The sequence below is a fragment of the Lepidochelys kempii genome, chromosome 6 (genome assembly GCF_965140285.1).
Source record: "Lepidochelys kempii isolate rLepKem1 chromosome 6, rLepKem1.hap1, whole genome shotgun sequence".
Lineage (NCBI taxonomy): Eukaryota > Metazoa > Chordata > Testudines > Cheloniidae > Lepidochelys > Lepidochelys kempii.
Genome location: NC_136385.1, coordinates 64,516,582 through 64,531,220, shown reverse-complemented (window position 1 = coordinate 64,531,220; position 14,639 = coordinate 64,516,582). Strand labels below are relative to the sequence as shown.

General features: G+C 40.4%; 1 protein-coding gene across 7 annotated transcripts in view; it reads right to left on the bottom strand.

Annotated features, from left to right (window-relative positions):
- Window positions 1-14,639, bottom strand: part of RAD51B (RAD51 paralog B) — a 713,264-nt gene that overhangs the window by 593,756 nt on the left and 104,869 nt on the right. For all 7 annotated transcript variants that reach the window (XM_078853308.1, XM_078853310.1, XM_078853309.1 and 4 more), the window contains one exon: window positions 6,012-6,148. In XM_078853308.1, coding sequence (XP_078709434.1) covers window positions 6,012-6,148 — 137 coding nt within the window. The remainder of the gene's footprint in view (window positions 1-6,011; window positions 6,149-14,639) is intronic.

The following is a 14,639-nucleotide window of genomic DNA, read 5'->3' as shown; positions in this document are numbered from 1 at the left end:
TTTCCTAGTTCATTTTAGGTATGATGGAGTTAAATCAAAGTGAATGAAGTCACCAATTTTAATCATGATTTAAATCAGCAAGCAGGATACCTTGGTTTAAATAATCAATTTTAACTTATTTTGCATTTGTACTTTTTAGTTATTTTCTTAAAGAAAGTTTGTTTCTCAATGGTTGGTATAATTTAGTACTTCTTTTTGCTTACCAGGAGGATACACTATATCTATAAATGTTTAATTAATTTTTTTATAGCTTAAGGTACATGTATTCAGATTCTTAATTTTTATATTAGAAAACAATGACTGATTCATTTCTTATTTACAAAATGATTTTTTTTTTACTCGTGATTTGTGATTAGCTGCCTTTGGCTGAAAATATGAATTTATTTAAAAATGCACAAAACCAGCACTGTAAAATTATTTTTATTAGTTAAAACTATCTTAGATGTGCTGGATACCTAAGGGAAAAAGTAGTTTATAAAAACATGTTTTGCTTTTAAAATGAACTAATTTATTAAACAAAGATAACGTTATCTGTAATTAGTGAATTGAATTGATTGTAGTCACAATGTCTTTCAAGATTTTAGAACCAGTAAATCTCATTCTCTCACACCTCATTTTAATTCATAGACTGGAAGAGGAAAACAAGCGTTCCTGCTTTTTCAGCTCCCAATCGGTTTCTGAACTTTGAATGAACTAGTCATTCAACTGATCTAGCTGAATAAACTGGCACGAAGAAAATATTCTCTTTGTACCTACAAAAAAAAAGCTACTGCTGTCAAAAGCTGGTTTGGCATTCAACAAACTCTGGTTCCAGGTTTTTAGCCAGTGACTTTCACCAGTCAGGGGTCTGACTTTCTTTACAACTTGGACAGCAAACATGTACTGCTTGTCTATTTTTTTATTTCAATTACTTGGTTTTAAAAGATTATAGTAAATTTAGACCTTAACAAATTATCATAATTTCAAATTTAATTTTAAATAGATTTTTAAAATGTATCTAATTCAATCAAATCCATAAAAGATATCCAATTTAAATCAAACAAATACTTTTTATTTTTATCCATCCTGCCTCACCTCCTTCGGCACATGAGTTACTCTCATTTACAGTTTGAAAGCTGATGAGAAGGCACAGGCTTCATTGCAAAAAACATGTCCATGACTCCTGGATGAACAACTCATTTTTCACATATGCAACCATGCCATAACAAGGATATCACAAGGCCAACAGGAGATCAACACCTGGATGAGAAGCAGCTCAAATTCAACCCAGGGAAGACCAAAGGAATATTGGTCAAAAGGGGAAATTTCACTCAACTACCTGACATACTGGCCTCCCTCTCAAGAGAGGGCATCCCTCCCCGCACTCTTCTGTTTGTCAAAGTGGAACAGAGCTTCGGGGTCTTGTTCAACTCATTATTAACCCAAGGCCCTGTCTAGAGCAGGGTAAAAGCATTGTTTTTTTCACATTGCCTAATACATTTTAAAGGTGTTCAGCGCTTCGACAGAAGGTGTTAAGTGATGGCTACAAACATTAAAATATATTTGCTAACATGTACATTGGTTCTAAAACACCACTATTTTCTTACTCTGGATAGGACACTCTTCATAAGGAGTGATGTTATCATATGGCAGCCATTCAGTGAGTGGTCTGGATGAAAGATTTGCTGGCTTCAATCCACCTCCTAAAGGACAGGTGTCCACATCACAAAAAACACCAGTATGATTAATCTAAAATGACATCTGTACTGGCAATTTCAGGGAGATGTAGTTAATGTTTGCACAGCACAGTGTAGGTGCAAAGTTCTGTAAGAGCTAAGGATTACTATTCATTATGAGAGGCCAAGGACTGAAAGGAGCTTAATTGTATTCCCTGAAGACCAGGGTTGAGGCATTTTACCCAGACAGGGTGGAAAACCTCACAATGCCTTTGGCTTTGGTTTCCAGTGATTTTATCCAGTGTTTTTCACAAACCATAAACATAGATAAAGAAAGAACAAACAGAGAACATGCTTTTCATACACTCAGTAGACAAATATAGTACAGATTCCTCAGTCACTAACTGGTTACTTTTGTACTGAACTGCTACAAAAAAATAAGAACGTAACTGAAAACAACTTCAGTTTACTGTATTAACAGAGATGTTTTCACCTACCTGTTCTAGTGACAGCTTGTTGATGAAGATGCAGTATATCCATTGCATTGATATGGATTTTTATTATGATTTATTATTGTTTATTATTTATTAAGATTTTATTATTATTTAAATTATGATTTTAAATTATACAAACTGCTGAAGAAGCTTGCAACAGTGCATTGCTTAGGTATCCAATCCTGGATGCCAGGGCAATGGAACTCTGCAGGGGATCCAGGTGAAGGTGGTTGGGGCTCAGCAGTGAGAGTCTGGATGTGGGGAGATGGCGCTCATCAGCAGGGTCTGGGTGTGGGGGGCTTAGTGGGAGGGGTCCAGATTTACGGGGGTAGGGTTTGTCAGGGTTAGGGTTTGATGGGCCTGCTTAACAGGGGAGCCCCAACTGCTGCCGAGGGGATGCTGCATGCCAGGCTCCCACTTCCCCCTAGCCCCTTTTCTTCCCTATTTCATTCCCCTCACCCACTGCCCCATCACCCTCCCCTCACTCCCACATTTCCCTTCCCTATTCCACCTCCCCTTCCTTCCCCACTGCCTCTTCCCCCGAGCCCCTCACCCCCACTTCTCCCATTTCCCCCACCCTCCCTTATCCAGCCCCACCACAGTCACTCACTGTTGCACAGAAAATAGGAAGGCTCTCAGCACACAGAAGAAGTGTATGACTGGCACTAGGACCCAGGAGGCGGCGTTCAGCTCCAGTTCAGTATCCCTTAGACTCAGCCTCCTTCAGCTGGGCAGCTCTGCACTTACAGAAATGAGGGGGGGACAGTGGCACATAACCTTGTGTACGCCCCCTAGCCTCACCTCTGTTTGGGGGAGGCAATCCCCCCCAAAACGGCACCCATGATCATCCCCCCACGTGGCTTCCCTTTGCTTCCCTGCCATTTTCTGCAGGGAAGCACAGGAATTGTGTGGTGGGAGGGGCATTTTCTGCAGGCACACAGTCCCGCAGAATTCCCCCAGGAGTAAGTTAAGGGTTGGCCACCCAGAGAGTTAGTACTCCACAAGCTGGGGTGTAAATCTACAGCCCACAAACCTGCAAGTGGACTTTTCTACCATGCACTAAAAGCTCCCTAGTGCACTTTGTTTAAACAGTAGTAAGTCAAAGTGCACTAACTTTTACTGCATAGTAATATGGCCTACATCATGGTCAGTTGTGGGCAGCAAACTATGCACTGTAGATTTACACCCCAGCCTGCCATGCACTACCATGTAGTCGCGGCACCAGCACGGGGACAGAGCTCCAGAAGGGGAGTGGCTCCAAGCGCTGGTGCACTGTCTACAGTGCCACTTTACAGCACTGAAACTTGCAGTGCTCAGGGAGGTGTTTTTTCCCACCCCTGTGAGAAAGTTGCAACACTGTGGGGGCGGTGCCTGAACTAAGTCTTTCACACCATCTGATCAATTCCTAACCAGAAAGACAAAAAGAATGTCTCAAAGGGGCGAGGGTGGGGGAGTTAGCCAACTGCCTACGAGTGTCTTTTTCATGAAGCATGGACCAAAGCCTGTGGCACAGCAGATGCAGTATATACTTCCATTTCCCCTATTCCTAAAATACAGCAGGGCTATGAACATTATCCTTGACTTTCTGATACAGTGAATTTTTGTCTAGATAAAGAATGACAGGAAAGGTTTTCCCTGCTTATCTATTTGTTAAAAATTATTATTAAATACACTTGATATTTGCCCTTTTTCACCTGACATTTCTAGAACAGTTATGTTAAAGTGAATTTTGGAAAGGACTGAATTCCACTGTTATGATGGTACATATTTAAACTCAGTACTACATATGATCTTCAGCTCTCTGTGGATTTTCCATGCATGTCAATGTGAGGTTTGATCAAAGATCAAATGTAGATTATGGCCTGTCTGTAGTAAAACAAAACTTTTAAATACCATTAGTCTCTGTTAAATCACATTTAGCATTGGTGAGTGGAAATTATATTCTCACATTTAGAAACACTGCTATTTCTGAAGGGTTTCTCTCCCTTCCCCATCCTCCTCTCTCTTTCTTTCCCACTTCCATATCTGTGTGTGTGTGTATGTGTGTCCCATTTTTCCTTTCTTCATTCTGCATTTGCATCACTACAGCAACTGCAGCCTGCACTGGGCTTCATTCCCACCCCATTTCCCACCCTCCGACAGGATGATCTGCAATGAAAGTCAGTGCTTATATGCAACTGGTCATCATCCAAGTTAGCACATTAATATTAATAGAGGCAGTGGAATTTATACTTTTCAGTACAACTATTTCAGACCATCTGTCAACTCAGAAAGACAACACTGCATCAGTTTGCACTAATTTCAAACATCTGCAAGGTTAACCTGACAACCATGGGGGATAGAACTTTACTGTGACACTTCCTGGGAGTACCCAGAGTTGAGAGGCACTTTGCTACCACCTGTCCCTGCCATGGGTCAGCTCCTTACTCCACTGGCCACTGGCAACATGAGCACTCCCTTCTAGGCCTTGCTCTCTCTCTATAGGTTAATGATTAGAGTGTGCCTATCCTCAAGCCCTCCAAGCGCCTCCCTGGAGTGTTCAGCCCCAGGTCTACTGGACACGTGCAGTGTTCACAGATTTGCTGCTTCCAAAAAAACCAGTACACCCCATCTTACCAGTTCCACCTCAGATCACTGCTCCGTTTAACACACACCACTTAGATTTTTTTTTAGTGAAATCAAGTATGAGTTTATTTAATAAAGCATAGAGATTCAAGTAATAGTAAGTAGGAGCATTGGAAACAGTTACATATAAAACAAAATCATAGCATGCATTCTAGACCTAGACTTAATTAATAAGATACTCTCCTGTCTTGCAGAATATTACTCTCCCAATACCGTTGCAACATTTCACAGACAGATTAGTTGTGACCCTCCTTTCATGAGACAGACACACTGTCAGCTTGCCTCCTAGGTGAAGGATCCTGTGTGTTTCCTTGTACCCAGACATAGACCCTAACAATCCTTTGTCAATTTCCTCTCCTATCAATTTCACACTCTCCTCTCTTGCCTGTGGCTCAATATGCAATTAGGCCTATATTGTGATGCATACAATACACAGAAATGACCAGACAAGGAGATAGGTGACTGCTGCCTCCTGACTGAAAGGAATTTTCTGAGGTATGTGACCTGCCTTAATGCCAACATCCTAAGAACATAGATTTTAATATAGATACATATGCCTTAAATATTATCTATATATACATTTCACAATGATTATGTCAACCAGTGGGCTATTGGCTCTCAGTAGAGACTGCACATACCACGCTTTGGTGAACAATTATGCACATATCTGGCCCATAGATCCCTGTAAACCCCTGTGCATTCCCTGTGCCTTCTGCCAGTTGGCACCAAGACGTATCTAGGTCACACTTTTTCCTTTTTTCTTTTAAATGAAAACTTGAGATGCTGGAGATCTGAGTCACATAAATACACATACTTCAGATGCTGAAGAGTCAGGCCACATGAAATACATCAACAGCAGCACATCCAGTACACAGGCCAAGTTCCTGAAACCTCTTATCTAGAAGATCTAAGATCTCTCCTGTATTCAAAAGATTCATTTTGTGAAACTCTGCCTCCCAAAAATTTCCCTGCTAACTCCAGAAACTAATATGCAAAATGAAAAAAATTGGACATGTAGTTTTTTAGTTGCAAACTTTATGATATATTATGGGGCAATGTACAGTGAATATATCAGAAGTCACAGACTATGCAGTTCAGCTTCCCCATTTGCAAAATAGCTCCCTACTTCACAGAGATGTGATGCTTAATTAATTAAAGCTTGGAAAACATTTTAAGGCTGTGTGATAAAATGTGCTAGAGAAACTGAAAGTATTATTTTAGAACATATACTTCTTACCTTTCAGCACCAAATGCAGACTCTGTGTCGATGTATATGACAGCCCCATCTAGTCCTCCCATGCTGATAGGCAGAGTAGCCAGTACACTCATCATAAGACAAAACTGAGTTTTGCCGCAACCCGCTGGGCCGGTTACCTAAAAAGAAAAGTATTCATATAAACTAGGGGTGTTACACTCATTGGGAAAAAGGGCCTAATTACAGCCCCTGGGTCAGAATAAGCAGTTAGGACTCCACGCGCCCCTCTTCAATTTACAACACAGTTCCCACTGATATCAGCGAGGAGTTTACACAAAGGTTAGGTATGGCCTTTATGTGGTGACTAAATTTGTCATTTTTTATTTGTTCATTATTGTCATATTCAGTATCACTCGATGAGAAAATACACTCAGCTTCAGGACTAGTGGTATTCCTGCCTTTTGTTTCACTTCCTTCCCATCTTCTTTTTTCTATTTCACTCCCTCTGCTGTGTCACCGTGAGTCTCTTATGTTCTTCCCTCTGCATTGCCTTCCCTGCAGCCACTCCCAGTTCTCTCCCCTATGGGCTTCACTCCTATCCTCTTTGTCTTTCCATCTCTTAAATTGATCAGCAACAAAATAATTACTGCTGTTACTGAAGTTCCATAACTGAGTTTTAGAACTGACATTCCAGTGAGATTATAAAGGGAGTCAACGTGTTCACAACCCGAGTCACTGTTTCAGACAGACATCACTACATCAGTTACACTCAGGTCACTTTTGGAAGCCTGTACATCAAGCAGCCTGCATCTGGTCAGAGGGCTATACGTTTGACACTCCTGGTCTAAAGAAATAGGGATGCATAATAGGTTAAAATCAGGGTGGATAAAAATCAATGGTTTTAAAAAAAAATCAGATTTTTTTTATTTAAACTGGATTTTTTTGATAAAATGCTTTTTGTGGAAAAAACCTATCTAAAGATAGTTTTAATTAAGATACATTATAGCTCAAAGATATCTCATCATGGAAGAGGGATTATAAATTCTAATGAGACAATATAGTCATATAATGTTTAAGAGAAGTTTTGTAAAGGAGTTCCAATAGTTCATGGATTAGGGACCCAATCTTATGGGGTTCCAGGAGCTTCTGTATAGATTATTTAGTTTAATCTTTCTATCTACCCAATGGGACTCAGTGCTCAATCTAGAAGATACCATCAGAGATGCTTAGTTTTGCAGTTCTCAAACTGTGGATTTGTGTCTCCAGAGATAACGTGCTTGTTAACAGCAAAAATGTTTTAAAATAAATAAATAATATATAGAGGTGAGAAATAACAGACATCAACCCTATTGTCCCTCTGCAAATTTGTCTACACAGAGTCAATCCCGTACCTCTCTCTAAAAGTGCAAAGTTTCAAAAAGTTCAATGAATAGAAAGATTGTTGGGGGCGGAATAGATCTGGACAAGGAGAAGAAGCCTGGAGATAAATGTGGGAAGGGAGGGACAGGCAGTAGAAACAAAAGTGAAACTGTTTGAGCAGCATATTCCAGAAGTCTTGAGGTCCTTCTGAGTGTAGTCTTCATTGATTTGAGATCTATTATATACCATTCTCTCACTAGAAGGGAAAACCCATATTGGCAGCAGGCCATAAAAGAGACCCAGTTTGGGAATATTTTAATGAAGTTCCTCTACCTGCGGGTAAGACAGGCATACATGCAAAATGCAAACAGTGCAACAAAGAAATGCAAGGCCTGGTTGCCCAAATGAAACAACATCATGAGAAGTGTTCCTTCTTAGGAGGACGCTGCGTTGAAGATGATGAAAGGAACATGTCTGAACATGCAGGATCTTCAGGTTGGTAAACTTTTGTGTTTCATACTTCTTTCTTAAGGATTGCCTGCCTTCCTTCTGGACCATTCTTGAATTCTCATGTTTGAGCAAAAAATATAGTTGTTACTCTATGGTACTATCATTTTAGATGCAGCTGTGATAAAAAATAAATAGCTGAAATAAGCAGATCTTCCTTTTACAATTTGACCTTTAAAGTAGTACTGAGTGTCAGTGAATGCAATGAGTAATACTAAATGAGCAGTATGGTAATAATAATTAAATAATTGCATTGACTTATTTTGTATAGGAGAATCCATCCTCAACATACAGGATTGTGAAGACTATCCACCTTCAAGATCACCATCACTTTCTATAGTTTCAGAGTTATCTGCCAATTATAGTGTTTCAGTCACATCATGTAGGTCACATAGCCACAGTATACCACCTGTGGCAAAACTCCATCATCCAGAAACAACCATAGATAAGTTTGTGATAAGAAGCAGTAGATTACAAAAAGAGGTAATTGATGAAAAAATTGCCCAGTTTGTTTATGCAGCAAACTCTCCTTTCCATATGACGGAGAACCCACACTTCATTAACATGGTTCAGTCATTAAGACCAGGATACAGTCCACCCAAACAGAGCATATGTCGCAGGCAAATTGCTAGATAAAGTGTATGAAAGAGAAATTGAGCAATGTGCAAAAGGTCTAGAGGGTGAAATTGTTAACCTGAATCTTGATGGGTGGAGCAATGTCCACAATGATCCTGTTGTATGTGCGTGTGTGTCAACAGAAGAAAGGAATGTCTTCCTTACAGAAACAATTGATACATCAGGAAATGCACACACAGCAGAATACTTACAAGAAGTAGCAGTAAAAGCTATAACAAACTGTGAAAAAAAATTCATATGACTACTATGCAGCTTGGTCACAGACAATGCTACAGATGTATCCAAGATGAGAAGAAATTTAGAAGAGAGTCTCAAGCTAATTACATATGGTTGCAGTGCTCATTTGATGCACCCCCTAGCCAAAGACTTCAGTGTTCCAGAAATAAAGGCTAATGTTGTTGAAATGGCAAAATACTTCCATAACAACCACTTTGCAGCAGCTGCTCTGAAAAAAGTGGGAGGAACCAAGCTAACTCTCCCACAAGACGTGCGATAGAATTCAGCAGTGGACTGTTTTGAGCACTGAATCAAGAACTGGCCTAATCTGATGACAAGTTGTGAACAAAATCGGGAAAAAATAGATGGCACTGTGTCACAGGGTCTGTGCCGGCACTCCCACTTTTGTGTCTGCACCCTGTGTTTAGGCTCATACAATAAAGAGTCCCACCACCTTCTTCAGTGGTTTCACCTTTGTGTCTCTATTTACAGTGTTCTTGTGCAGTCCTGGATTCCCCCAACAACAATCACATCAAGACCCCTCCCAGGGTCTTCTGGCCCTTGAGGTTCCTTCCAGTAGGTAAGAAGACAGGGAAACAACCTTCCTGTCTCCTCCCAGTCCACCCCCTCACTGAGGCTTTCCCAGGGCTTTTATAGCCGTCCCAGTCCTTAGCCCAGCTGTTCCCACTCGGCCCAGCTTGTTGCTCTGAGCTAGCCCTCATTAGGGCTTACAGCTGCATACCCATGTCTCCCTACCTGGCCTTTTGACCAGACAGCCATCTGCAGCCAGCATTTTGGCAGGGCTTTAAAGGGGGTTTTACCCCTGCCCTGCCACACACTGTAACAGCCAAAGTTTTCAGCACTGGGCTTAAGAGAAATGTTGAACCATGCTGAGTACCCTGAAACCTATTTCTGTAGCCTTGAACAAAATGAAGGGAAATAGCTGTTTTATTGCTGACCCTGTTGAAATCTGGAAGGAACTGAGTGAGATCTCAAAAAGAGAAATATGCAATGACAGAGTTAAATTACAAGCATTAAAAAAATGAATGGGACAAACACGATCTCCAGCTCGTTTTCTTGCAAATATTCTCAATACTCGGTACCAGGGTCAAACCTTAACTGCTGAAGAAGAGGAGTTGGCTATGACATGGACATCCAGCAATCATCCCTCCATAATGCCAACTATAATAAACTTCAGAGCTAAGGGTGAACCATTCAAGAAATATATGTTTGCTGATGCTGTTTTAAAGAAAGTCACACCAGTGAACTGGTGGAAGTCACTTAAGCACTTGGATTCAGAGACGGTTGAGGTGATAATCTCACTTTTAACAGCGGTAGCTTCTTCTGCCAGTGTAGAAAGAATATTTTCTTCCTTTGGACTAATTCATTCCAAACTGAGAAATTGTTTGGGACCTGAAAAAGCAGGAAAGCTTGTTTTTCTTTTCCAGATTATTGGCAGAGACTTTGGGGGTTTTTTCACCTTCCTTTGCCGCATGGGGTACAGGTCACTTGCACGTTTAAACTAGTGTAAATGGCGGATTCTCTGTAACTTGAAATCTTTAAATCATGATTTAAGGACTTCTGTAACTCAGCCAGAGGTTGTGGGTCTATTACAGGAGTGAGTGGGTGAGGTTCTGTGGCCTGCAATACGCAGGAGGTCAAACTAGATGATTATGATGGCCTTCTGGCCTTAAAGTCCATGAGTTTGTCTTTTTTTAAGCTTGGTTTTGAAATCAAGAGTCCATCCTGATAATAGAGATTTCAGAACTACAACAGTATTTAATGTGTCTGTACTTTTAAAAAAATGCACTTTTCTTTTTCAGTACATTATATGTTATTTTCCCAGGCACATCTGAACAGGGTTTTGGGGGGGGGGGTTGTGAGGGGGGGGAGATTAATGGAGGAGAAGGCAAGGTCTTGAGGAGATAATTCTCCTTCAGAGTTACCCAGGGGATTAAACATTCAAATAGCCACAACCAAATTTCTGCTCAAACGATTTGGTCAAAAGTTCTGATATTTGAACACAAAATTTCAGTTATGATTAATTTCTAACCTAAACACCACTGGTGATTTGGAAAAAGATGTCAGAGCCAGAACAGTGTAAGTCATTTGCCTCTGGCACTCAAAAAGCTAGGACAAGATTTGGCTGTAGAAGATACCACTGACATCCTCTCATGATTCATGTATTCAAATTCCAAATTTCAAACCACAATTGCTGTTGCGTAGTATAAGAGGAATGGGAAGGAAAACAGTAAAAGCTTTACCCACACCAACGGGGAAGAAACATGCTCCAAGAAACATGCTTTGTGAGAACTTCTCCCAGGCTTGAACCAACTGTCTAAAAGCAAAAGTATCCCAAGTGCAACATTCAGGTCAACTGTGCCACGGCCCAAGAACTTCTAGTATGTTGCTCACCGGGGTGCTCATTTTAATAGAGGAGGTGCAGATCAGAGAGATTAAAGGTTGCAGGATCACTTGACTTAATACAGAGTACTGTAGACTGGGACCTGAACTCTTTGTAAGCTTCACCTCCATAATTAAGCAGCAGCAATAGAATGCGGATAGACTTATACTAACACCTATATTAATACTAAACAAAGAAGAGTTGCAGTCTTGCCAACTCTTGAGATTTTGTTGAAAGTCTCATGATATCTGGTGTTTTTCTTAAAGCCCCGGGTCCTGCAGTCAAGTGATTAAGTGAAAATCTCAACTTTTGCTGTTTTGGAGATTACTTTAAATAAAAACCAATGTTTTACTATGCTTGTGAAGAAAAGCCTGAAAAAGTGACCCAAGTGCTCCCTAAAGATTCAAAACCTAGAAGGCAAATAAAAAGAGCCCTATATTTTCTTTCATAAATTTCATGATTTCAAGCCAGTCTCATGATTTTCTGGGGCCCGACTCGTGATTTTTTAACGTTTAGGAGTGCAATACTGACAATATAATATAATTACCCTGGAGCAGCAATGCAGCCAAGGCCAGCCTACTGCTGTAGAGCAGATTCCAAGTGCAATTCCAGTCTAAGCTAATAGGTGTCTCTTTTGAAGACATGTACTTCAGCATGTCATGTAGTCAGTACTATAATGCACAGATTTAATGTACTGTAAGTACCTGCATTAGGGCATTAGGCAATGTGATAATTAACCCAACCGGAAAGTGGCCCTAAAGATTTACAAAACGTTTAAATAATTTTCCAAAACTGTACATCTGTATTCATGTCCAAAAGAGCATTCTCTGAGCCCACCTTAGAAAATTTATGCCTTTGGCACAAAATGGACCCATCATTTGCTACTGCAGCAGCACTTTGTGCATGCAGATAAAGACCAAAAATGAATATCAATGACTTCTGGTCCTAAATTCTGTAACTCTGTGACGCAGAATTCATAACTTAGTCTCTTAACTCAAGCAAAACTCCCACTGACTCAGTAGCCACCACTTGTCTTTAATCTCTTTAATCTTAAGCAAGGTCAAAGATAGTAGCTAGCCAATTCCAGCAAAACCTAATCTCTGCTAATATCTAAAAGCCCTCCTTCAGGTGAAGGTATGGCCTGGAGAATGTATTGGTCAAGCTGAATGACAGTCACTTTATGGCTGAAGGAAAAAGACAAGCATCCCAGATAATGTTATTAAATCTATCAGCAGCCTTTTATACTGATCATGAGGTACTTCTAACTCACTTACAGGAACTCAGCATGATGTAGAGCCACATTAAGCTGGTTTTGCTCATTCCTCTTAGACAGATCCCAGAACCATGACAGGTATTTTTTCCTTATCCCTGAGTGCTCACTTATACAATCCTTCATAGCTCACTCCTGTCACCTCTCATTCATAATCACAGTGGAGCCTGGGAGATACCAGTGGCTCCAGTGTCATCAATAATCTGATAAAAGGTAGCTCTGCAATCTCCTTCTCAAACATTTATAGTGTTGAATTCACCAACTGTCCCAGTGTCTGGAGGAAACTAAAATCTGGATGAAAAGCATTGATTTAACCCAGGTGAGTAACCACAGTTACTGCTAGACAGAGAGAAGTATTTTCAGGAATTAAGTGCTCATCCACTATTGAGGACATCTGCATAGTCTCAAGATCCCATCTGACTCAGTACTAGTTCTATCTGCCCAAAGAGCAGCTGTTTCATCTTTAGCCAGCCATGAAACATTGCTCTTTTTTCCTAATGCTCTTTTTTCCTAATGCAGTCTAAGCCACAGTGATGATCACTTTCAGGCAGGATTGTGCAACATGACCCCCTTATGGCCAGTTATCAACACAGGTATCAATACCCACATCTGAAAAAACCTTCATTAATTCAATGAGGGACAAAATAAATTCACAAGATACCCTCTTGAGCACTTCTATGGAGATAATCTGTGCATCAGTCTACACCTGGAGCAGAAAGAAAACAGGTCTCTTTCATGTCTCTAAGGTCACAGCCCCAACGCTGTTATATAAGCATTTACTGAAGCAGAAACCACTACAGTTTAAGTTGCAATACTGTTTTCATTCCAGCCCATTTTCACTTATTACTTTCATGCTTCAAAGGTGATTTCTTTTTAAGTTTGAGCAAAAACAGTTCAGTCATGTTGAATTATGAAGAGTGGAAAAATATACTTTCCCCTGTGATAAAAGAATTTTTGCAATCTTCTTATTTGTACAGCTCTACAACCACAATGTCTGAGTTGAAATTTGAAATTTGGCATGGAAATGGCCCTTACTGAGTAGAAGTGACTGTCAGTGATCCAGAGAAAATTGGTTTGGACTTGATTGAGCTCTGAGCATTTGAAAATTACATACCGAGTAGTAGGGTTTTTAACTTACTTCAAGTGCATAGAATCTAGTCAAATATATTGTGCGTTCCTATGCAATTTAAAGTGCTTAGGAGGCCTCCCTTAGCACCTTGGCAGCTTAAAAAAATGCAAGGGTTGAAGGAGGGCTCCTACATACTTTGTGAGGTGTGCAGGGGTTAAGGAGAGCAGGCATTTGGATACTTAAGTGATGGGCACAGTATAAGAAGGTAGATGGATCTTGAGCAACTTGTTATCAATCTATTTAAGATATTTATGGGTTGAGACAAGAACATAAGAACGGCCCTACTGGATCAGACCAAAGGTCCATCTAGCCCAGTATCCTGTCTTCCGACAGTGGCCAGTGCCAGGTGCCCCAGAGGGAATGAACAGAACAGGTAATCATCAAGTGATCCATCTCCTGTCGCTCATTCCCACCTTCTGGCAAACAGAGGCTAAGGACACCATTCCTGCCCATCCTGGCTAACAGCCATTGATGGACCTATCCTCCATGAATTTATCTAGTTCTTTTTTTAACCCTGTTATGATCTTGGCCTTCACAACATCCTCTGGCAAGGAGTTCCACAGGTTGACTGTGCGTTGTCTGAAGAAATACTTCCTTTTATTTGTTTTAAACCTGCTGCCTATTAACTTCGTCTGGTGACCCCTAGTTCTTGTGTTATGAGAAGTAGTAAACAACACTTTCTTATCTACTTTCTCTACACCAGTCATGATTTTATAGACCTCAATCATATCTCCCCTTAGCCGGCTCTTTTCCAAGCTGAAAAGTCCCAGTCTTATTAATCTCTCCTCATACGGAAGCCATTCCATACCCCTAATCATTTTGTTGCCCTTTTCTGAACCTTTTCCAATTCCAATATATATTTTTTGAGATGGGGAGACACATTTGCACACAGTATTCAAGATGTGGGGGTGTACAATGGATTTATATAGAGGCAACATGATATTTTCTGTCATCTTATCTATCCCTTTCTTAATTATTCCCAGCATTCTGTTCACTTTTTTGACTGCCGATGCACATTGAGTGGATGTTTTCAGAGAACAAGGTCACTAGAAGTGCTTACCTCAGCCCCTGAATGATTCAAAAGGTACAAAAAGTTTAAGGGAGCAATTTGTGTGCACCTTATATTGCCAAATTCTGTCATTACACATT